The sequence below is a fragment of the Mastomys coucha genome, unplaced genomic scaffold (genome assembly GCF_008632895.1).
Source record: "Mastomys coucha isolate ucsf_1 unplaced genomic scaffold, UCSF_Mcou_1 pScaffold7, whole genome shotgun sequence".
NCBI lineage: Eukaryota > Metazoa > Chordata > Mammalia > Rodentia > Muridae > Mastomys > Mastomys coucha.
The window spans coordinates 87,082,256-87,109,363 of NW_022196913.1; the positions used below are offsets into that span (position 1 = coordinate 87,082,256).

Below are 27,108 nucleotides of genomic sequence, written 5' to 3' on the forward strand. Positions count from 1 at the left end.
TCAGAGCTCCCAGGGTCTCAACCACCAACTAAGGACTGCACATGGTGGGTCTGATTGCTCTGGCAGCATGTGTATAGTAGAGGATTGAAAATTCGATCTTCAATAGGAGGATGGGCAGGACCTTGAGCTGAGTATGTGTGTAAAGGAGACAGTGTGTGTAGCAGTGTGCATTCGAGATTTGACATTCAAGATTCGAGCTTCTACCCTCCTGGCTGGCTCACCCGCAGCCCCCTGTGACCCTGGCTGGGCCTATACAGGCCCAAGTGTGCTGGGAGCCTGTGGGTGCTGCACTGGTCCAGAGGAGATGGCTGCTGTTTTAGACCCAATGTGTTTTAGATGGCCTCAGATGTACCTTGACCACTGAGCTGCCAGATTTTTCATTTCTCTTTTGTAATGACTGTAAAAGTCTGATGCCATTTTTGAGAAAATACGTTCAGATTCTGCACTTCCTTGTGTCGTGACTGTTATTTTTTCTTCACCAACGCCTTGCCGACCTGACCAGGATACTGTTTCCCCATGTGTTGAGAGAGACCCAAACTGGCCAGCCCACAACAGGGAGAAGGGTTATGGAAGGAAATGAGGGTAGTTCTGCACCAGGTGTGGGAAGGGACAGGAGAGATGGTCAGATGTCCATGAGAATGAATGGAAATCTGCAACAGATTGGGATGGAGAGCTTGAGGATCAACTCCAGGATACAACAGAGACTCAGATAAGGGATGCACTGAAGAATCAATGGGGGTGACATTTGCTATAACTCACAGCATTGGAGATATGGAACCTGAAGAGGCCACCTCCTGTAGCCAGAAAGAAACTCCAGTGGAGGGATATGGACACCAACCAGCCCACAATACTTTTTTCCTAAAACTTCTCCTGTATACAAGAAATGGAGGGATGCAGGGTGGAGCAGAATGGCCAACCAATAACTATACCAACTTTAGATCCCTGCCATGGGCAATCACCAATCCCTGACACTATTAATGATACTCTGTTAAGCTTGCAGACAGGAGTCTAACATGGCTGTCCCCTGAGAGGTTCCACCCAGCAGCTCTCTCAGAGGAATACAGACACTCACAGCCAAATAGTGGAAGGAGCTTGAGGACTCTTATGGGAGAGTAGGGGGAAGGATTACAGACACTGGAAGGGATAGGAACTCCACAGGAAGGCCAACAGAGTCAACTAACTGGACCCTTGGGGTCTCAGAGACTGGACCACCAACCAAAGAGTATACAAGGGCTGAACCTAGGCCTGCCTGGGCTGCCTTTTTTTGCCTCAGTGGGAAAAGATGTGCCTAGCCCAGAAGTCTTGATGTGAAAGGGTGGGGAAATATGTGGGGAGCACTCACTCAGAGGAGAAGGACAGAAAATGGGAGGAAAGCTTGTAGGAGGCAGGGATCAGAGTGGGGCAGTGAGCAGGATGGAGATTGAATACATAAGTAAGTAAGTAAACAAATAAATAATAAAGAAACAATTTTAGAAACAAGGACCTTCCTTTGCTAAATACTGTGATTTCCTTAGATAACACAAAATTCTATATGAAATAAGATAAATTGTCTAATAACTACTCTCATTTGCCATACTAATCTTATAAACTTAGAGATTATATTGAATATAACATGTTTAACAAATAAATTACCTTAATAAAAATTTCCTATTGGTATGTTAAAAATGTGTTATTCATCCATTTGCAATGGCTGCCACATCCTTCTGTATAAGCGCTGAGCCCTGTCATTGATCAGGAGCCTAGGGAACTTATCTCCTCTACCAACATAGTGCAAGTTTGATTAGGCTCTTAGTCACACTCTTTTACTTCAGGGTCATTACCTTCTGCAACAGACTACTGTATCAGTGGAGGTCCCACGCTGTTTTTTTTTCTGTCGACAGAAAGTGAGGCTCCAGAAATCTAGTGTTTTATATTCATGTTATTTCTTTGGCTGAGCATGAAATATAGTCTTTGATTGTGGTGCAGTATACTTCAGTGTATTCTGAATGATTTATTGTTATTGTGAAGCAATTTGTAGAAGATCAATTTGTTAAATTTAAAAGACTGCAAAAAGTCTGAACTTCATAGTTGCTAATGATGTCTGAATCCTCAAAACTATGGAGTATCTACAGATAGGCCACTAGTCTCTATTAAGTCTGTCACTACAGACCAAATGCCAATACCATGTTATAGTTTGGTGCAAAGTGCAAAGTGCAAAGTTCAGTTTTAAAGGTGATTATCCTTTCTAAAAACTGTGTCTATAAAATAGATAATTTTTCTTTAATGTTTCTTTAACATTATAGTTATCAGTTCTCTTAAAAATTTATATTCTATTCTCATGCAATTTATCCAGTCACAGTTTCTCTCTCTACACCTCCAAGCGCCCTCTCACCTCCTCTCCCCTGGATCTACTTGCTATTCATTTCCCTTCAAAAGGAAGCAGGTATCCAAGGTGGATATTTTATAGTTGCTGAAAGGATTATTAAGGTAACAAATGAGTAACAAGTACGTTTTACATAGGCTTCCCATACCTCTGTAACCAATCTCTCTAAGTGAATTGGGAATATTGCCTGTTGTTTTCGCTGCCCCTAGCAGGGAACAGTTAGCTCAGAGCTGTACATCATGAGCAGACTCTTTTCTCCACCTCTACCTTTGTTTTAGTCTTTACATATGGATGTATCATTTATTTCTGTGGTTCACCCTGAACATGGGCAGATGATACAGAGACAACATTGTGATTCCCATGAAACCTTAACAAAGAGACAACTATTACATTATTCAGCACAAACAATACTTGGGATGCCCATTATAAGAAATTTCTTGCTTGAATAATTCTCAAGCAAAGACAAAATAAATAGTAGCTTAAATCGGTTCCTTCATTAAATATTTCTCAAAAAAGTTAAATGTACAGACATGATAATACATGTGAAAACATTGGTTATTTATTGTTTGTATAGCATAGCATGAGAGATACTTGGTATACTGTATTGAAAGCTACATACTGAACAAAATAATTGGATAATATTTTGTTACATATTAGAATATTTGGAAACAAAAACTTTAAAAGCTATGTTTGAGTAACTTATTACAGTTTAGCAAATAGAGAAATAAATTAAAAATAATTTCTAGGCTACCACATGATATATTTTAATGAAACTAACATGCATGTCAACTGGAATGACTATCAAAATATTTGTTTTTTAAGGTAAAAATATATTCATATATTATTAGAATTAAAGTAGTAATATTTTTCACCTAATCTCCATAGTAGCATTCATACAAAATTAAAAACTCATGTAGTTGGCAGATGTGAATCACTTAGCAATATATATATATAGTATATATATGTATATATATATATATGTATGTGTGTACATATGTGTATATACACATAAACATATATATATACACATTGTTTTATTTGATATTTTCTTTATTTACATTTAAAATGTTATCCCCTTTCCTGGTTTCCCACAAGAAAACCTCCTATCCCACCCCGCTTCCTGTTTCTATGAGGGTGTTCCCCCACCCACCCACCCACTCCAGCCTCTCTGCCCTCACATTCCCCTACACTGGGGCACCAAGCCTTCACAGGACCAAGAGCCTTTCCTGGAATTGATGCCCAACAAGGACATCCTCTGATACCTATGCAGTTGGATCCATGGATCTTTCAATATATACTCTTTGGTTGATGGTTTACTCCCTGAGAGTTCTGGAGGGGTCTGGTTGGTTGATATTGTTCTTCATATGAGGTTGTAAATCCCTTCAGCTCCTTCAGTCCTTTCTCTAACTCCTGCATTGGGGACCCCATACTCAGTCTAATAGTTGGTTGTGAGCATATGCCTCTGTATTTGTCAGGCTCTAGCAGAGCTTCTCAGAAGACAGCTATATCAGGCTCTTAACAGCAAGCACTTCTCGGCATCCACAATAGTGTCTGGGTTTGGTGATTGTATATGGGATGGATCCCCATGTGGGGCAGTCTCTAGATGACCTTTCCTTCAGTCTCTACACTTGTCTCTGTATTTCCTCCTGTGAGTATTTTGTTCACCCCTTAAGAAGAACCGAAACATCCACACTTTGGTCTCCCTTCTTGAGATATATTTGGTCTGTGAATTGTATCTTGGGTATTCCTAGCTTTAGGGATAATATCCAATTATCAGTGAGTACATACCATGTGTGTTTTTTCATGACTGGGATACCTCACCCTTACGTCAGTTAGAATGACTAAGATAAAAAATTCAGGTGACAGCAGATGCTGACTAGGATGTAGAGAAAGAGGAACATTCCTCCATTGTTGGTGGGATTGCAAGCTGGAAAAATCACTCAGGGAATCAGTCTAGTGGTTCTTCAGAAAATTGTACATAGTACTACCTGAGAACTCAGATATACCATTCCTTGGCATATATCCAAAAGATGTTCCAACATATAACAAGGACACATGCTTCAGTATGTTCATAACAGCCTTATTTATGATAGCCAGACGCTGGAAAAAACACAGATGTCCATCAAAAGAGGAATGGATACAGAAAATGTTGTACATTTACACAATGGAGTGCTACTTAGCTCTTAAAAACAATGACTTTATTAAACTATTAGGCAAATAGATAGAATTAGCAATATATTTAAAGGAAGGATATTGATTGTAAAAATGTGACTAAACCTGAAAATTACTCATTCAACCTGAATAATAAAATAAGAATGAGATGATTTGTATCATCTCATTCTTGCTATGTAAAACACAAAGATTATGTATTATAAACTTAGTATTTAGATTGCCTCATAAAATACTGACATTAAGAACTTTTAATCATTCAAATTATTTATTACTATATTTTACACATATGTAAACAACCATATCCTTAGTTTAAATAACTCTCACGTCTGTCTTCATGCATTTTCTTATGTTTTATTCCTTCTGAAGCAGTATATATACATTATTATATTATATATATATATATTACATATATATAATATATTCCCTCATTATCTGTTCTGGTGGTCAGCTGGACACTATGTAAGCTGAATCTCAACAAGCATTCATTAAATGTTTACACTATGTTAGGGATGTGCTAAAGTTGAAGACAAGTGTGCAAAGTATATAAAACTTGTCATGTGACCTCAAAATTCTTGCAGATTATTGTAAGAAAAATATTCAAAACAATGAGATCCAAATTGAGACAAGGTGCCAACACTCTTGAGACAAATGGCATAACATTGACTTCAACTATGTATTTTTTAAAATAATTTTCAGAAATTGACTGCATTTGTTACACAGAATGTCCTGAGAGAAACAGAGAGGCTTGAGTGAAGCAGGCATCACTTAAAAACCATCATTTATAAGAAAAATAAAATGTTCATAGGAGCTGGGTAGCAGTGGCACACACTTTTAATCCCAGCATTTGGGAGGCAGAGGTAGGCAGATTTCTGAGTTTGAGGCCAGCCTGGTCTACAGAGTAAGTTCCAGGAAAGCTAGGGCTATACAGAAAAACCCTGTCTTGAAAAACAAAATAAGTTAAAAATAAAAAGAAAAATGTTCATAGGAAAGTTCTGTAAATTCACACTACTCATAACTAGAAACAAGACTTGGGAAATTGTGCAGGCTGTCTTACTACACTTTGTCAAAATATGATAAATTTAAAGTGTTATTACTAACACTTATTTCTAACATTGTTCAAACCATTGAAGCATTTTTGTAAGTATGATAAAATATTTTTAATTTAGAAATGCCAGCATGAAAGTAAATAAATCTACATCTATAAACTCAAATCTCTGTTTTATTGTGTTTATGGAGGAGACTGATCCTGATTAGAAATTCCTTCTGTTCCTCCCATTCCTCCTACTTCCATGTCCCCAATCCAGATACACTCCCTTTTCTTCTCTCATTAGAAAATAAACAAGTTTCTAAGGGATCATAATAATAGAAATAAAAGAAGATAAAGGCAAACCTAAAATGCTGAAATAGGGCAATGAAACATGAGGAGGGAGGCCAAGAAAACACAAAAAACCATGTATAGACAGTGGAAACCCACTCAATATCACAAACTCAGGAATCCTATAGAAACATTAATCTTGGAGGAATGATACACACCAAAGAGCCTGTAAAGTGAACAAGGAGAAAAATTAAAAAACAAAAACATATTTTTAAAAAAACCCTGATACAACATTATCATAAATTGTCTGTTGGCCAAGAATGTCACTTTGGAATTAGAATATTTCAATGGGTAAATTTATCTACTCTGTGTAAAGCTGAAGGCAAAAGAATTCAATTTGTTCAAAAGGCAATGAACAAGAATGCTGTCTTCACATGAATGACAGTTGTTCCACCATGTTCTCTGAATCATAACATGTCTTTATAAAATGTTTACCAAAGATTTAATAGTTGTAATGTTATAGCATAGAATTCTCTTGTTGCAACTCAGCTGTTTTGCCAGAGAATGACTGACTTTATCGTAAATAAGATGCATTTGCTCAAAGTCATGTTTAGACTTTTAAAGCTTAAGAACTGAAAACAAATTCTACAATTCAAAATGAAAACTAAGATGCACTGATGTTCTTAGGGGAAAAACAATGATATATATAATAGGGGAGTGGAATCTAAATAGTCTACCTGTTCTCTTAATCATCAAATATTTATCATAACCTTTTTAAAAACATAACTGATGTATTTATCATTATCTTTTTCAAATCATTTTAACACATATTGAGAACTGTTTTTATTTTAGCGATACTTTTGTTCTACTATGTCCTTATCAGAATTGCTTAAGCACAAATTAAAGTTCCCATTAAATTTCTCAAAATCATATACAGATTGCAATTGTAGAGCATGTCAATAATTGTTTGCAACTGTTTGGTGTGTTATTTTTTACAATTCTTTCCTTTTGAAAACTATTACGTTATCTTTCTTGAGTAAAAAGTCACATCACTCCATTATGGATAGACAGCAAAAACTTTCTGTGTATATTTCACAATATTAGAGTTGTCAGCCACATTTCTTATATTACCAAACTAAAATATGAAAATGATGGTGATCAACATAGAGACAGACCATGGTCAAGGTGCAGAGAATAAGAGACTGCTGGAAGCTTAGCCCTAAATAGAACGTATCTACAGAATTCCTTCCTTGCAAGTGTCTTTTGGATATAGCAAAACAGCTGCACATATGAATGCACAGTGGTTGTGACAGCATGAACAAACCCTAGCAAGCTCGAGCCAGATCTCATCTCAGCATGGAGAGGGGAGCTGGGCATTAAGTGCCACCCCTAGCTGAGTAGTTATTGGCAATTGTTAGCTGCAAGAGGAGGAAGAGACAATTTTCTCAAAGGGTAGAGCCTCTGGTAAATCAAGCACTCTCCAGTGAACGAATGCACATCCAGTAGTGTCTGGCAAGAACAAATTGGTCTTGATAAGGAAAAAATGGAAAAAAAAAACCTCCATGCAAATTTGATGGGATTAGGACTGGGATGGTAGAGATGGAAACATGGATCTGGGAGGAGTTGGGGTAGAAGTGGGAATGTGATTAATACAAATGAAATTCCCAAAGAAGAAAAAAATCCTATTTTTAAAGAGGGCAAAAGTTTCTGACATGTGTTCATCGTACGTAGAAAGGCAAGAGAACTTTACTCACAATTTGTCCCATTTAAAAAAAAATACATTTCTTGCTAACTGTACCCTTACCAGCTTTCGACAAACGTTTAACTATATGACGTAGTATGTATTGGTGTTTCTCAAACTCATTGTTTCAGAGAACAGGAGGACCTATTTCTTCCTGCTTAAAATTACCACTAAAAGACATATGAGAGAAAAATTCTGTGAATAAATGTTTCCAACAATGATGAGAAATGTAAGATAATGAGAAATAATAAGGAGGGAAAATAAATAAGCACCTGCATTTTGATAGTAAAAACAGTTTTTATAAATTTCATACATCACAGCTTGACTCTAAGGAATTCAATAAAAAAATATTTTCATTCCATGGTGAAGAGTATCCTAGTGTGTTTCTTATAGAAGAAATGAGAATTGCACCCTCCATTGTTTAATTTAATGTTCTAGAGTAGTCTAATGAAAGTTAGAGAAAATTCAAAACTTCTGGCAAGGATGGCAGTTGTATTTGTATTTTTCAGCCATTTATTTCACACTGGTAAAATTGATTAGAACTGCTTGATAATTCAATTCTATTCATGGGAAAACACATGGGATTTGGTGAATATTATCACAATCTTTTGTTCTCTTACTTTGGAAGTAATCAGATCTAATTAAAACTTTGCAGTGGTGCTCTCAGAATGATGAGTGAGTCAGTGGTTGGCTCTGAGCCACACGAGTCATGTTAAAAGGAGACATATGTTTATGTAATAGGTACTCATGGCTTTCATCTTGTATGAACCATATATCTCAGTTCCACAACCTTGAGAGATTATATCCTAGAATAACGACCAGAATAAACTTCCAAGTTCAGGTCTTTCTGTACGTTTTGAAGAGAGCCCAGCTCATATTTTCACTTTGTGAGACCCTGAGCAAATAGTCCAATAGAGATCTTTAAGATTTTTCACATACAGAGCTATAGGACTACAGATTGTGTACTATCAGAAAATTAGGGTAATTTGTTATTGGGAAACTAGGGTAATATGTTATTGAAGTTCAAGAAACATAAGATGCTTGCAAAGACATCAAACTGTGGTAGCCAATCCCTCACTGCTACTTGAATAACTTTGTTATATATTTAAAGTTAGAACATCTCAAAAGTATATTTGAAAGGTATAAAAAATTTCCTAAAGAAAAAATTCAACAGAAATTTACAGTGAGCAAAACATTGAGACAGTAAGAGTCGTATTTATAATAGCAATGATAGCCATTGACACATTTTGAAAATGAATTTATAGAACTTGACAGCTAAACCAGAAAACATGCTAATGTCAAAATTCACCACCTGCTCTTATATTTTTAATATACTTTGTACTTGTGTGAAGTGCAAACTACCCTAAAAATAACTTTGTAGTTTAATGAAAAGAATGTAAGATTTTTTTCCAAAAAAAAGCCCTTAGAAAATATTTGCATCCTTAACATCATAAGTATTGTCAAAATTACACTTAAACTTTTATGATTACAGTAATGAATGTTATGAATTAACTTGTCAAGATTAATGAAAATGTGTTGCAAAAATGATTAAAATGAAGATTAAAATAATTTTCCTTGAAAGAGAAAAATTCAGAAGTCTATGCCACAAAAAACTATGTACATATGTTGATATTTGTGATAAACTTAGGAAACATTTTATTTCCTTGGTACAGTATATTTTAGAAGAAGAAGAAAAACAAGAAAAAGAAGAGGGGGAAGAGGAGGAAAAGGGGAGAAGAAAGGGGAGGAGGAGGAAAAACAGCATTGTATTAGATAATATTTATTTTGCTACTTTCTCAGATATAAAATGCTAAAATCTGGACTGTTGTATTTATGCTTTTTTCAAGATTGTTTTGTAGGATATTCTTTAAACAACTATACGCTGCATTAATACATAGGATAAAAAATGATAGAATACTACTGTGGTTGAGGGGGGCAGATTTCCCTCATATAAGTGTTGTTGTTAAATAAATAAGCAGAGCATTATTAATTTATGATTTTTACCAGAAATATTCAAGAAGAGATTTTTTTATCATTAGGAATTTTATTCATTGTAATTAAAAAATATGTATTTCTATACATTTTAGCATCCTCAGTATAACTGGGATTTCTCTATACCACCCATTACTCTGACTATACTACCTTTTATTCTAAACTATGGTTCATTAAGCATTATTTTCATTTTATTATTAACTCTTAAGGAAACAGAAGAATGTTGTTCCTATGCGTAGGATTATGCTGGTGTGAAAACATAAAAGCTAGTGGCACTAGCTGTTTATAGTATATTAGTGATTGGTAAGAAAAGAAGTTCCTTGGGGAATAAAAAGTCTGATACCTTCTTCTGGCCACCACTTGTACTACATGCATATCTATGGTACACATACATAAAATAAAAATAAATAAAATTTTAATAAAAACAAAGCCATCTCTTCACAAGATTTAGGACAAATAGGTAAACACTGACACTTCTTATACTCCTAAAGAGAGTAGTCTTGCATCATCACACTTGGAAAACTCTTGTTCACATATAGTAAAATGGAATTGGTGTCTTTTATCTTACCATCACTTACCTTCATAGTATACTTTAAATCCATGAGCACTAACAGCAAAATCACTGGTCAACCGTAGTGAGAACACAGATTTGGTACTTGTCACTGGTGGTGGTAGGTGGAATCCTGTTAACCTAAAAGGCAAAATGGAATTCTTAGTTGTGTAATCATTCTAAAGGGATTAGAAGACATGTCATCAAATTCTCTTTTTCTCTTTATTCATTATATGCAGATATTTCCTTCCAATTAATTATAAATTAACCACCAAGGTACATTATATGGAGTAAACTTTATTGACATAAGTATAAGTGTAGTGCTTTTTATAATATCTATCAACAGTATCATTTATATTAAAATTCTCATTAGTTCAAGTTTTGGGAATGAGAATTTTGCAAATTTGTATTTAAGAATATTGTACATCATTAGTTTTAGTAAGTGGTTCTTTAGAAGAAAATTTTTTTTGAATACATGATTTGTATGATGGTTATAATGTGTGTGTAGATCCTTCCTTCAATGTCCTTATTTCAATTAACAAATTAGAAGGTAGGGACAGAAAAGTATATACAAGAAAGTAGAAATTAAATACTCCAGTGTAAGTAACAATAGTTTAAAGTCATTACTTTTCCAGGTACAAATAATATTCTATGACAAAAAACCCCAGCTAATTCAGCTGTCAACTCAGATATATGTATGTTTTTCCACAAGACAACACATATTTTTATAGGCTCAAGAGTTTTAGTTCCTATTTTGTTTTATTGTTTGTTAAGGAGTAATATGTAGATACATTAGAATGAATTAGTTATTTAAAATTTCAGGTTAATTATAGTTATAATTCATTGATAGCTTATGGCACATTTAAGTGTAATGACTGCATTACTTCTTCATTAATGTCAGTAAATGCTTAGAATGCCAAGTGAGTGCTAGGACTCACTCAAAGCCTCTACTTTACCTGTGGTACCATAACACAAAGTTTGTGTCATCATTTTTGTACTTTGACTGAAATGCCAATGCAATAAAAGTAGCAAATAGTATCCACTAGTGTTAATGTCCATTGTTTCAACTGTGTACCTTTGGAAAGTGACCTTTTTCCTTCAGAACCTAATGTATCGTATTTTGAGAACCATGGTTTTAGAAGAATTCATAACATATGTGTTGGGTAATCATGAAGAATTAAGTAGCAGGGAAAGGCTTCCTTGCTGTGAACTCAAAGAGGGTTTACAAATGAGTGGTCCTGTCTTTGTCTGAGACACTCCGGCAGCCAGGAAGCTCCCCCGACTACTCTAACTGTCAAAACTACATGTCCAGCCATTGTAACTGTTACTAAGGTCATCTCCAGCCCCTCAATAGGACCTTCTCCATATTACACTAATTTTAGGCAAAAAGTCTGAATCAAATGCCACTAGCCCCCGAGCAGAGAAACCTATCAATACTTGAGTTTTCCACAAAACTCACCAATTCTGAACAGTAAAACACACACACACACACACACACACACACACACACACACACACACACTGGGAATTTCTACTCTGTAAAGCTCTGCCCCAACAAGAATTCTTATTGTAAAGGCTAATTCTGCTCAGTTCCTGGCTGTCATCTCCTTGTAGCAGAAGCAGCCATCCCTGTATTTGTCCCTCTATATTCTGGACCCTTCCAATAAATTCCATTTATAAGTTTGCTGCCTGGTGTGACTCATCGGACAAAGCCAAGAACAAAAGAATGGAAGAAGCAAAGGAGTGGAGAAGTTCTCCTCAGCTCAGTCTGGGATAACTTCCCCTGGGAACTAAGATGCGTCTGTTGAGGAGGCTTCCTTCCAGGGCTGTGTGGTTCCTGGGTTTCCATGTCTAGTGATACCCTTCAAATGGGGTATGATCTTCCTTCAGAGCTGTGTGGTTCCTCGACTTACAAGTCTCTAGATAAATTTCCATACAAGCAGAAAGGCCAACAGCATGTGTATACACGTGTAGTAATCATGTATTCTACCCTTAAGACATATTTAGGTTCCCTAGATTTTGTTCAATATATTTTCACACTTTTAAATCTTCTAGCATTTTTTTCCATTTCAGGATGTATTCATAACTTTGAATTCTTCTATTTCTATGTAAGCTGCATCCCATAAGTCATATAATGAAGCCATTTTGGAAAATTATAAGTTTGTGTTACATGTGTGTGATATGAGCACCAGGAGAATATGTTTGAAAATGTTCTTGCTGATACCTCTGAACTTCTGTGCTTGTAGAGGTCACGTATCAATATTGGATGTCTTTCTTGATCATTATCAAGATCAAGATTTCTTGATTATTTATTTGGAGGAACATGGTCTATCTGTGAACTGGGGACTCACTGATAATGAGTCTGGCTGGCCAATGAGTTCAAGGAATCCTTTCTTCTTCCAAGGTCTCACCCTTCAGCATTAGTGTTTAAGTCAAGCATTGCTACTGGGTTTAACATGGATGGTTCTATCAAAAATCAGGTCACCATGCTTGTGCCCAAAGGCTTAACAAACTGTACTTTCTACCCAGACCTGTTTACTGTGAGTTGTTTCTTTGGCAAATAGTTATTAGAGCTGTATCTGTTATCAGAAGCATATATCTGTACTTAACATTGTAATAATGTATATCTTGCTTTTATTAATGCTGCATAACATTTTCAGAATGACTAAGATATTTAGAACTCATTGACACTGTCTTTATGTATCATATATTTCAAAACCTTTGTAATGAAAAATGAATGCATTCTATTTGTATCCCTGGTTCTAGTTACCACAAACGTATACAATGCTAATAATCACTGCACACTTACATAGGTCTGCCGAGAGCTCACCTGATTCTGATTCTTTGCTTAACATCTTATAGGCTACAATTAAAGTGTCCTTTAGACTTAATGGCTTTCTCAAGGCTCTGAACTATATCAGCCTCTAATTCAAAACAATAAGTCTGTTGCCAGAATTCAGCTTCATGTAGTTGTATAATTAAGCTCTCTGACTCCTTGATGACTGAAGAGTTGAATTCATTCAAGGCTTAGGACCTTGTTTGTGTCTATTATGTCTTTTGTTGTCAAAGCTCTCTACATGTAAATTCTAAAGCAATTAAATTATATTAAATGGATCTCCTTGTTGAACATGTATAATATTCATTCCACCTACAAGTATTTCTATGTCATGCTATCAAATATTTTCAATTATTTTATAGGACCAATATTCTGTCACACTTAATTATTAGGTAGCTCTTGCTAGGTATAATATTTCAAATTGGAACTTTAGATATCTTTGACTCTATATTTAAGGTAGATGTAGCTTCTAAATCTGGGAAAAATAATAACTGAAATGAATATTAATACATATATAAAATGATTATGATTTTTCTCTTACTTTTGTCTTTTATATAAGTTCATATAAATAAAAAGCATACAAACTGCTGAACTGATATAATATATTTTACATTAAGGAATGAAACATTGCATATAATACTGAATTGTGTTTTCATGTCCCATTGTTTATTGCTCTTCCAAAAAGACAGTTATCATCCTGACTTCTACCAATAATAGATTTTCACATTTCAAAGATTTATATTACAGAAGCATAAAAATTATGCTGCCTCTGGATTCATTGACTTATTATTACATTAGTTCTGTGACTACTGCAGATGGAGTCATTGGTCACTGTTATGCAGTACTCCATTCTATGAATATTTCTTATTTATTCCCTCTCTAGTAAGTAGATGTTTGTTATACAGAGTCTTATAAACAACACTGTCATAAATATTGTATATATTTTTACATCATATGCATATAATCTATGGGACATACATGTATAAGTAAAAATACAGTGTCATCATTAACACTACCTCATTCAAAATGTCCCTGTACTGCCAAGGTATAAGTACAACTATTGTACATTTACAGTGCCAAATTGGACTAATGTCCACTCATCAGGACCTACTCAAAACCTGAGGGCTAGTTTCTTAAGTGAAATAAATATCTTAAATTAGAACCTACTACTGCCACTTTATGAAACCATCTTAATTTCTAACTTCATTCTAAATATTTACCCTCATACTGACAGATAAGTGTCACCAAAGGAACTTTGTTTTCTAACAAAAAAGAGACCTTCCTGATCAAAATGCAGAGATTATGGTGTGTCCAGACCAATGCATACATATATAACACAATTTCTTCACCTCGGGCTCAAGGAGCATCATGAAATTGGGAGCAGAAAGATTTTAAGAGATAGAAGCCCAGGAAATCTACTGTGAGATTCTATCTTTCAGAAATGACAAGGTACCTGTACTCATGGTATTTCAAAAATATGACCGCCTAAAAAAGAGCTAATGAAGAATACCACCATTTGCTATGTGGAAGGCAGAAATTTTATGGGGCCCCACCCTAAAGGGGATATATGTGTGTGTGTGTGTGTGTGTGTGTGTGTGTGTGTGTGTGTGTACACTATGAATATGAATGAATAAAAGACTGGGACGACAAAATGGGACATGTACATGGGAAGGATCTGGAGAAGAAAGGTTAAGTGGGAATTATATAATAATTACATTTTAATTTAAAGAAACATAAAATAGATAAATATTTTTTTCAAAATCATATCCCTCATTGAAACATTCACATTGTTTTTCTACATCAAACCAGAAACTGTCTCAGAAATATGTGAAATCAAAACATTTATAATGGAGAGAAATATCAGAAAACCTTGTCAAATCAAAACCAGACAACCAAATCTGACTGATGGTCTTTGAGTCCAGGCTTAGATCTACAGTATTCTTTAATGTGTCATCTTACATGGCTAATGGAACATTACAGACATAATCAAGAGCTACAGAGTGGGAAGTCATGCTGCATTATTTGAATAGCTCCCGGGGATTCACACAATAGAGACAGTGGTTTGAGAGAAAGATGAAATTGCAGAATCAAATGTGAGAGTGATACAATTGCTGGCTTTGAAGGTAGAAGAAGAATATAAGTCATGTCATGTGAGGTAGCCAGGAAGAGCTGGAAGGTCAGGGAAATGGAAAATATCTCAAACATTTACACATACATACGCAAATGGAGCCCTGAGCATCTGATTTCACCTCAATGGTGTCCTACTTGAAATGCAGCCCCACAGTCACACAATTATGATGTACCTGTGTTACTAGGCTATCACATTGGCAGGAGCTTTCCCAGCCAGGGAAGCTAGGGTACAGCTCTCCTTTGTACTTTAGAAAGAAAACACTTTAAATATCTACATAAATATCAGTGATCCCTATAATTCAACATGGAATACCTTTGGAACCTACTGACTACTTTGAAGCTTGTGTATTCAGAACATTTTCCTCAATATTTACTTGTTTATAATTTTAAAATATCTCTACTCTTGATGAATACACAATTTTTATAACAAAAAGAAAAAATCATGATAGACAAGGATAGGTTTAAAAACCTGATCAAGTTCACAGTAAAAACCATTTATAAGAATAAAGCATTATTACTATTTTTCTTTTTATTTTTTCTTTTTATTTGTTATTGGTTATTTTATTTACTTACATTTCAAATGTTATCCCCCTTCCCAGTTTTTCTCCACAAACCTCCTACCTCTCCCCCCTCCCTCCTGCCTCTATGAGCATGCTCCCTCATCCATCCACCCACTCCAGCCTCAGCACCATAGCATTCCCCTACACTGGGTCATCAAGCCTGTACCGGAACAAGGGTCTCCTTTCCCATCAATGCCAGATAAGGAAATCCTCTGCTACATATGCAGTTGGAACCATAGGTCTCTCCATGTGTACTCTTTGGTTGGTGGTTTAGTCCCTGGGAGTTTTGAAGGGTCTTGTTGATTGATATTGTTGTTCTTCCTATGGGACTGCAAACCCTTCAGCTCATTCAGTCCTTCCCCTAATTCCTCTGTTGGGTTCCCAGTGCTCACAGTCCAATGACTGGCTGAAAGCATGCAAATGTGTATCTATCAGGCTCTGGCAGAGCCTCTCAGAAGATGCTATATCATGCTCTGTCAGCAAGTGCTTTTAGGCATCAGCAACAGTGTCTGGGTTTGGTGTCTGCAGATGAGATGGACCCCTAGGTAGGACAGTCTCTGGATGGCCTTTCCTTCAGTTTCTGCTCCACTCTTTGTCCCTGCATTTCCTTTTGACAGGAGCAATTTTGGATTAATAATTTTGAGATGGGTGCGTGGCCCTATTCCTCAACCGGTGTCCGTGCCTATCCACTAGATAGTCTCTACAGGTTCTTTCTCCCCTTTGTTGGGTATTTCAGCTAATGTTCTCCCTGTTGGGATCTGGAAGCCTCTTGTGTCCCTCTATCAGACAAAATGCCAACATCGAGGCCAAAAATGTGTATATGCAATCTATCCACTGACTGAGGAACTATTCGTATTTTCTGACTACTGAAAGAGAAAGGGTAAGATTGTATGTTCTGTTTAATTATTTGACCTCTAGTATGCTGATCACTCAGCAAAGGTCCCAATAACAAGGCTAGGGAAAAACAGAAGCTGAGCATGGTGAGGAAAGGAGAGAGAGAGAGAGTAAGGGAGAGAGAGAGAGACAGACAGAGAGAGAGAGAGAGAGAGAGAGAGAGAGAAGAGAGATGCATATCTCTGTAAAGGGGAGAATTATGTTATAAATGAGATCCCAGAACACTATACTACCCTGACATATTAACTTTTATTACGGAACTAATTTTGCTAACCATTGGTGATTTTTTCATGAGTGCACTGGCAACTATAATTAGAGAATGCTTCTTCATCAGTGTGACTCCATAACCATAGCTAGGATTAGTGTCTTGAAGTTACATTGTTTCTAATGTTTACGCTCTAGTCTGTGTCATATATTTGTAAGGTTTCCTTCATGTTTATGAGGAAACAAAGATGAATTAGAAATAAATTAAACCTTCATTAAAAAAAGTTATTCTGATGGAAAATCATAGTGAAGAAAGAATTGAATTGAGATCAGACATTATGTGTGTTTCTATGCTCCAGTGGCTGTCAGCCAAAAGAATTTAAACTGCTTACACTGATCTCTGAGCTTTCATTTCTTCAATGACAAACCCTAGAAAATATGGTTGCTCTGTAGAACCTTTTTTTAAGGAAATTCCACCCATTATACTACTACATCATATATTCCTGGGGAAAAAAAATAAATGATGCTATACCACTAAATCATATATTCCCGTGGAAAAAAAATAAATGATAGCATAAATATTTAATAATACATAACACAGCAAATCCCCACAATGTCTGAATCAGTACAATGACTTTATAGAAAATACCTTTATCTGATATATATTGTGATTTTTATACCATCAAGAAAACATGAATACAGGGAGTACAGGGTCCCCAGTGAAGGAGCTAGAGAAAGGATCCAAGGAGCTGAAGGGTTTGCAGCCCCTTAGAATGAACAACAATATGAGCTAGTACCCCCAGAGCTCCCAGGGACTAAACCACCAACCAAAGAGTACACATGGTGGGACTCATGGCTCCTGCAGCATATGTAGCAGAGGATGGCCAAGTTGGTCATCAATGGGAGGAGAGGCCCTTGGCCCTGTGAAAGTTCTATGCCCCATGTAGGCGAATGCCAGGGCCAGGAAGCGGGAGAGTGTGGGTTGGTGAGCAGGGAGAACAAACACGGTTTTTATTTTTTCCTTTATTTTTTGGAATGGAAACTGGGAAAGGAGATATCATATGACATGCAAATAAAGAAAATATCCAATAAAAAATGAAAAAGAAGAAAACATGAATACAGGTGACATGGAAATACATTTGCATATTTAAATTCAGATCTCATCGTAAATTTTCAAATGACATGTTTTTGGAAAATATACTTTACAATAATTACATATTTAAAATATTTCAAATAGACTTTCATGAAATGCCCAGCTTCAATTTAACTTCTGAGGTGAGCAATGCACAGAAAATAATGTCTTCTAAAGCAGTGTCTTTGTGAAACCACTTGAAAGTTCTTAGCAACTGGAAATTTGTACACTTTCATGAGTCTCTTCTCAGCAGAGGCTGATGGTTACATGGTTAGAGATTGTGCCATTATAGTTTCATGATGCCCTTTGAGACATTGGTCTTGTTGCATTCTGTCTTACAAAAATGGTGAAGATTTGGTGCTTCATTCTGTACTAACTGTAAGTAGTTATAGGGGGAATTAAATTAATCACTTAAAAAATTTACACCAGTGGAAAGCACTAACATAGTAACTTGATAATTAAAATAAATTAAAATTGTAAGAAATTTAAATTGTAAGAAAACCATTTCAACTCTCAAAACACAGGGTCTCTCATTATTAAGTTGCTCATGGGACTTCTTTTTAAAAGGTGGAAGGGATAAGATGCTATAGGATATTGCAGAAGTGACTTGATAGAAAAACTTAGTAAGAACTACTGGAAGTACTATAATCCCTTATTTCATAGTTTACTACAAAGCAATAAAAACAAAAACACTGTCATGGTATTGATAAACAAAAAATTAGATAAGTTTATCAATTGAATGGCATTTAGACCCCTACATAAATCCCCATACTTCCAATTCTTTTATATAGAAACCAGAAATACGCATTTAGAAAAAGAGAGCATTCTTAACCAATGTTGCTGGTCAACTTGATGTCTACACGTAGGAAAGTCTAAATAGATCAATAGACATCTCCCTGTATAAAATTTAACACCAAATGGATCAAAGCCTCAACATAAAACCAGATATACTGAACCTGATACAAAAGAAAGTAGGGAAGAGCTTTGAAGTAACTGTGATAGGAGACGACTTTCAAAACAGACCATTATTAGTGTGGCCACTAAGAACAATTCAGACATGGCACCTAATGAAAATGAGAAGCTTTTTTACTGCAAAAGGCAAGGTAGCAGTTCACAGAAAGGAAGAGATTTTCACTGATTACACATGTGGTATTGGCATATGTGTGCGTGTGTGTAATCCAATTTAAAAATGGATATAGAGAAAGGGGAATACTCCCCCATTGGTAGTGGGATTGCAAACTTGTAAAACTACTCTGGAAATCAATCAGGTGGTTCCTCACAAAACTGGAAATAGTTCTACTTAAAGACTCAGCTAGATCACTTCTGGGCATATACCCAAAAGATGTCACACCACACCAGAAGGACACTTGCTCCACTATGTTCATAGCAGCCTTATTTATAATAGCCAGAAGCTGTATTCAACTCAGATATCCCTTAATCGAAGAATGGATATAGAAAATGTGGTTAATTTACACAATAGAATACTACTCAGCCATTATAAATGAGGACACCATGAATTTTGCACGCAAATGAATGGAACTAAAAATTATCATCCTGAGTGATGTAACCTGGAACCAAAAAGACATATATGGTGTGCCCTCACTGATTAAGTGGGTATTAGCCAAAAACTTCAGAATACCCAAGATACAACTAGCAGAATGTAAGAAGCTTAAAAAGAAGGAAGGCCCAAGTGTGGATACTTCAATCCCATTTAGAAGGTGAAAAAAAAAAATCACAGGAGATAGAAGGAGAGAAGAACCTCGGTGGGAGAAGGGAGGGAGGGGGGTGAAGGGGAAGCAGGATCAGGTATGGGAAGAGGAAGGATAAAAGCCTAGAAGGCCAGGAGAATGAATCAAATATGAAGCAGTTTGGGGTAGAGTCAGGAGGAACCTCTAGAAAGTCCCAGAGACCTGGGATATAAGAGGCTTTCAGGACCCAATGGGGATGGTTTTAGCCAAAATCCAACAGTAGAGATGTAACTTGAAGAGACTACCTCTAGCAGATATACATGGCCCACAGATGGGGCTACTTACCCATCTTCAAAATTTGTGACACAAATTTTCCTATCTAAAGGAAAAGCAGGGACAAAAATGGAGCAGACTGTCTAATGACCAGCCCAATTTGGGATTCATCCCATGTGCAAGCATCAAACTTTGACACTGTTACTGATGTCACATTGTACTTGCAGATAGGACCCTAGCACAGTTGTCCTCTGAGAGGCTCTACCATTAGATCACTGAGATAGATGCAGATACTTGCAAGATACTTACTCATTTGAGGTCAAGGACCCCTATGGAAGAGTTAGAGAAAGGAATGAAGAAGTCGAAGGGGAATGCAACCCTATAGGAAGAACCACAATATCAACTAACCTAAACTCCTCAGAGCTCCCAGAGATTAAGCCAACAATCAAAGAGCATACATGGGCTGGTCCATTGCCCACCCCCAACCCCACCCACGGTACATATGTACCAGAGGACTGCCTTGTCTGGATTCAGTGGGAGAGGATGCATTTAATCCTATAGAATTTTAAAGTCCCAAGGAAGGGAGATGCTGGTGGCAGTGGGTGGATAGGTTAGGGGAGCAACCTTTCAGAAGCAAAGAGAAAGAGGGATGAGGTGAAGAGCTCTGGGAGGAGGAATCAGCAAGGGGGGCAACATTTGGAATGTAAACAAATAAAATAATGTAACTTACAAAAATGGGGCACAGACTTAAACAGATAATTCTCAACCAAAGAAATTAAAGTGGATAAGAAACTTGAATAATCAACTTCTTTATCCATTAGGAAAAATAAATCAAAACTTATGGCTAAAATCAATAATACAAATGACAGCTTATGGTGCAAGGATATGAAGTAAGGAAATCACTCATCTATTGCTGGTGTGAGTGCCAACTTGTACAGCCAAGATGGAAATCAATATGGATATTCCTCAGAAAGTTGGGAAGCAATCTATCTCAAGATCCAACTATACTACTCTTGGGTATATACCTAAAAGATGGTCATTCATCCTGACACTTCGTCAACTTTGTTCATTGCAGCCAGAAATTGGGAAGAACTTAGATGTCCCTTGTCTTAGAGTTTTACTACTGTGAACACAAAACAGAAACCATGACGAAGGCAACTGTTATAAAGATAGCATTCAATTGGGGCTGGCTTACAGGTACAGAGGTTCAGTCCATTATAATCAAATGAGAACACTGCAGTGTCCAGGCAGGCATGGTGCAGGAGGAGCCGAATGTTTTATATCTTCACCTGAAGACTGCTAGCAGAAGACTGGGTTCTATGCAGCTGTGACTAGAGTATTAAAGCCCACACCCACAGTGACATACCTAATCCAACAAGGCTACACCTCCTAATAGTGCCACTCCTTGGGGCAGCATATTCAAACCATCACAGCCCTCATGGGAAAAATAAATGAGTGGAACATTTATATAACAAATGTAAAGATAAAGAAAATGTGGTACATTTTTATAACAAGGTAATATGTATCCATAAAAAATAAACATCATGAAATTTGCAAGTAACTATAGGACAATCAAAAAATCCTCAGTGATGTTATGCCAAATCATGAAAGATAGATATGATATGTATTCAATTATAAGTGGACATTACCTGTGAAGTCAATGATAACTAAGCTACCATCCATAGAACAACAGACTGTTGGTAAAGAGTAAGGGACTTGAGAGTACAGAGATCTTTTATGAAATGGAAATAGATAAAGAGTTATAGATGTTTTGCGGGCTTAATGGGAAGGTCAAAGGAAATGAAGGAGGGGATATTGGAAGAGGGTGCTGAAATTCAGAGCCATTTCAAGGGTAGTATGGAAACTTAATACAGTAGAATTATATATATATATATGTATATATATATATGTATATATATGTATATGTATACATATATATGTATTTATATGTATATATACATATGTGTGTGTGTGTGTGTGTGTGTGTGTGTGCATGTTATTCAAACTGGTCATCTCTTGTCACAAATTGAAGTTGCTAGTATTAGGATTTTGTTAGATATAATTGAGTTATTGTTCAAATGGGATCCATGGGAATTCCCCAAAATCCCAGCCTGCTGTCAAGACTGTAGTTTGTTCTACATAAAAGGACAGCAAGTGTCCATGGCTTACTAACAACATCTACACAGCTCATTGAACATAAAGAAGTCAAGCTTGTTGTAAATAGCACCTTCACCCCTATATGCTAGCACCTTTGTGATTAAAAGCTGAGCTCATTACTAATATTTTCCTGAAACAATTCCAAATTCTGAATTTACTAAGAGTTATGAAGGGTCTATGTGATCTACGTGTCTCAGTACATTTGTTTTGAATTTTTCTTATTAAACTCCTTTGAAGTTGGATTATTTTTTTTAATTCTGAGAGTTACACTGAGGATAAAATTATTATCTAATGGATATAACATTTTTTCCTGAAAAACAATCTCAGAAGGTTTCACCAGCTCAGTCTGTGTAGAGACAGGCTGCTGCTATAAACAATTCTTCTCAATGAGTATGAACTTTGTTCAAGGCTAATATTATGCATATGTCCAGGGAAATAGACAATGAAATATTTAAAAGGCAATCATTTCAACTCATATTTGTTCTTCTGTAAATACCTCAAAATAAACTTAATGTCTCAATTTTCCTACTTTTTCTTTCATTCCATTCATGACATCATAGATCTTTATGACAACAAATGTCCATAATTCCAAAGGCAATCTCAACCAACCACTGAGAAAACATAAACTGTAATAAATTTATAACTTACAAGAAATGTCTGATATTTAACATTATCTTACTGTCTTCACCTTGAACACTCTTCTATTAATGAGCCTATTTCTGTAAGCTTTAAGGCTTTTGAAAAGCAGTAGACTGTGACAACTACCTAATATTCTACCATCTATAATTAGAAAACAAATTAGCCTCTTATTAGCAATTTTATATTATTCAAGTAGCTTTAAACTAAAAAAAAATAATAAGTGGCTATTACTAAGTACAATCTCACAGTGATGTTAAGAGAATAATATCAAATGAAATTTATGAAAATGATTATTGTGTTTGACACATGCTAAACATTATTGTCATAATTATTCTGATCTTAAATCCACACATGGTTTATCTTAATAAACTCATGCGCCATGTAAATAATGAGCATACATGCATCGTGTCATTCTGTTCTTCTCTCTTATTGTAGTATTATCAGTAAATTCAAGTTACTAATATCTTGACTTTTCCGTAATAGAATACAACCTGAAATTGTGAGCCAAATAAACTCCTTCTACCCAATGCTGTTTTTATCAGAGTATTTTATTATTGCAATAGTAAAACAAAACAAATAAAAATTGGTACCAAGAATGGGTCTATTACTGTAATAAACATAACCATGTGGCTTTTATGGCCCTTAAAAAGCTATGTGAGAGAAATGCAAAAGTATTTCAATTTTTGGTCTAAAAAGCCATTATATATTTAAACAGAATTTAAAGAATTTTGTGTGGCTTTCTTGTGACTGAAGGATAGACATACAGAAAAGCCCTAGTTCATGAAATTTTGGAGAAGATCAAGGAGTCGGACCCTCTGGTATGGATGGATCATTTCCTTGATGTTTGGTGAAAAATTTGCCTTTACTCAGCTGTGTACTTAGAACATGAGTAAAGGTGAAATGAGAAATTGTATAAGTGTCAGGATAGAAGGGTATTCCAGTTGATTTTGAAAAAGCAGCTGTAATTGTTAAGGATCATCACCACTGAAAAGAAGCCTTATGGGTTGTATGAGTATCATGATTGTGTCTAGAGGACAAACCTATAACTTGGAAACTCCATCTTGTAAAGATCTAAACTTATTAAAGGAGAAAAGCCTAAGATGATGTCGTTTCCTTGAAAGTAACTTCCAAGAATAGAAGGTAATACAACTTTTGTCCAAGGAGCATCAGCTACACTCTGATCTGCCAGCAGAACTTGACAGTATTGTTTGCTGATGTTGGTCTTGTATGGATCCAGGATGCAATCTTGAGGGATTATGAATGGGCAGTTGAGTCCATTGAATACATATATAACATTTTATTCCTTGCAGAATGGTCCTAGAAAGATATTATGTTATGATGTAAGGGTGACTCCTAAGTTAAATTAAAGATCCCTAATTGGGATGCCAGGATGAACCATGAAGCATTTGCCAATTAGGGAGTGACTGTAAAGTAGAGCTGGCATAATCCTAAGAGAGGAGCTGTATCACACAGATGGCATAAATACCTAAGATTGTATATTGTCTCTGCTGGATGTTTGTTTTGGACATGATCATGTCTTGCTGTACCCAAATACATCCTGTTTCTTTTTTTTTTTTTTTAAAGAGCGTTTATTCTGTTCTGTTATTTTCTTTGCTACAGATTGTATAGGAACTCATGATTAAAAGAATTTGGAATTTTAAAAGAGTTATAACTATAGGAATTAAATTTTCCTTTAGCACAGCCTTTGTATAGGCTACTTTTGCTCTCCTTTCCACCTATAGACTCTTGAGAGTATTATTAATCTGCTGCCATTTGCATATCTGAACATCTCCTTCTCAACCTAATTCCATTCCTTGAGACTTGGAGTCAGAGAAGAGGACCCATTGCCCTCTTATCTTTCTCTACCATTGTCAGCCATTCCTCCTAGCACTACTCCACCAGAACCATTCTCTACCTGAGAACATATTTGACTAGGAATCAGGTAAGTTACTTATGCTCTCTTTCCCTCCATCCTATTTCTCTGTCTTCTGTCTGCCAGCCTTAGCACTTCCTCCTCAACTACCCATGGATGATGGAGAATGGGTCTGAATCTGTCAGCTTGCACAAAATCTACTCCAAGTAGATCAAACACCTCAACATAAGACCAGATGTGCTGAACTTGATAGAAAACAGAATAAAGAATAAACTTAATCCCATTGGCACAGGGGTGGAATTTCTGCAAAGGACCAATATCACAGGCATTCAGACTGACAATTAAAAGTGGTGTCCTATGAAGCTAAATTAACTTCTATCTACACTATCAATAGAGTGAGGCAGCAGCCTACAGAATGAGAAAGGTGTTTGATCACTTAAGCATCTGATAGAGAGTTAGTATCTATAATATACAAAAAAGGGAGATAAAATTGAACATTGAGAAAACAAGTAATTTAATTTAAAAATAGAGTGTAGATCCAAATAGAGAGCTCTCAAAATATGAATTTCAAATACCTTAGAGACATTTTCAAAAGTGTTCAATGCTTTGCTATCAGTGAAGCATAAATTAAAACTACTTTGAGAATCCATTCGACTTTATCCAGAATTGCAAAGCCAAGAATACTAAAACAAATGACAACAGATGATAGTGAAGACATGGGAAAGAGGAGCACATATTAATTACTGGTAGGTGTGTAAAGTGGTAAGTCACTATGCAAATCCTTGTAAAAAATACATCTTCTAAAACATCTAGCTATACTACCTAGAGAACTCTACATTCTATGACTTAGATGCTTGCTCATTTATTTTTATTGGTGTTCTACTCTTAAAAACTAGAAACTGGAAATGACCTTAACCAACATTTCAAGAACATGGATATTATAGATAAAATGATTCAAAAGAATAAGCCAAAAAAATTAAGTGTGAAAACAAATATAATCCTATAAGCACATACTTATATGGTCTCTGATCAGAGCATCTAATCTTCTGTTTCAACATTATTTTTCTTGAGTAAATATAATACATTTTTCATATGTGACTGTCTCTTACTTAAAACTAAATATTAAACCATGTGGTCTTTAAAAATTATAAATATAGTCTTTGCAGTAGCAAATCTATCTTGTTACTAAAACATTGAATATATTACCATATGAAACTATCATTATTGGTGTAATTTTAGTTAACAGAGTTAGTTACACTGTATTGAAACAAAAATCCTCCATGTTTTCCAAATTTAAATATTTATGTAACTGCAAAAGATAAGATGAAACACACCAAATTTTCTCAGATAAAAGGTAATTTTAACTAATGAGAATGTTGAATGCTTCTCGTTATTAAGATTCCTCCATTGTGTAAAGAAGGCAACATATTCTCAAAATACTATAATCTGTTAGGTTACATTTTACTTTTATTATCCCATTTTGAAGATAGAGATAGAAAGTCTAAAGAAGAGATATTTATTGTTAAAAGCCACATAATTTGTAAATGACAAAGTTAGAGATTAAAACCATGTCACTTTGGCTTTTCAGTACAGTTTTCCTATTAGTTTTGCTGAATTTAAATGAGTTCACAGGTTTATCCAAATTATTCTGACACTGGAAGTTAATATTAATGCTTTTAAACTAATTTGTAATGTGGCAATTTTGAAGATCAACTTGTTTTGAATAGATTCAATGAGGTTAAAAATTAAATTTAGTGACTGCTGTAAGATATAAGGAAAGGAGCAAATTGGAAAAGCCAATTATATATTGGTTTAAAAGGAAATAGTCAATAAGACAAATTGGCAACCTACAGCTTGGGAAAAAAATCTTCACTAATCCCACATCCAATAGATGGCTAATATCCAAAATATATAAAGAACTCAAAAATCTAATCACCAAAAACCAAATAACCCAAATCCAAAAATAGGGTATAGAAATAAACTGAGAATTTATAACAGAGAAATCTTGAATGGCTGAGAAGCACTTAAAGAAATGTTCAAAGTGATCAGAGAAATGAGAATCAAAACAAACCTGAAATTCCACCTTATACCAATCAGAGTGGCTAAGATAAAAACCTCAGGTGACAACACATGTTGGCAAGGATGTGGAGAGAGAGGAACATTCCTACATTGCTGGTGGGATTGCAAACTGGTACAACCTCTCTGGAAATCAATCTGGAGGTTCCTCAGAAAATTGGAAATAGATCTACATGAAGATCCAGCAATACCTCTCTTGGAAATATACCCAAAATATGCCCCACCATGCTACAGTAGCATGTGTTCCACTATGTTCAATAGCAGTCTTGTTTGTGATAACCGGAAGCTAGAAACAACCCAGATGTCCTATAACAGAAGAATGGATACAGAAAATGTAGTTTATTTACAATATGGACTACTACTCAGCTATTAAGAACAAGGACATTCTGAGTTTTGCAGGCAAATGGATGGAACTAGAATATATCATGCTGAGTGAATAACTCAGACCCAAAAGGACATTCATGGTATATAAGTGGATATTAGTCAAAAACAAAAACAAAAAACAAAAAACAAA

At 35.5% G+C, this 27,108-nt stretch overlaps 1 protein-coding gene across 6 annotated transcripts in view; it reads right to left on the reverse strand.

Annotated features, from left to right (window-relative positions):
* The window catches only part of Csmd3 (CUB and Sushi multiple domains 3), a 1,179,548-nt gene that overhangs the window by 996,681 nt on the left and 155,759 nt on the right, over positions 1-27,108 (reverse strand). For all 6 annotated transcript variants that reach the window (XM_031358937.1, XM_031358936.1, XM_031358940.1 and 3 more), the window contains exon 3: positions 10,161-10,273. In XM_031358937.1, coding sequence (XP_031214797.1) covers positions 10,161-10,273 — 113 coding nt within the window. The remainder of the gene's footprint in view (positions 1-10,160; positions 10,274-27,108) is intronic.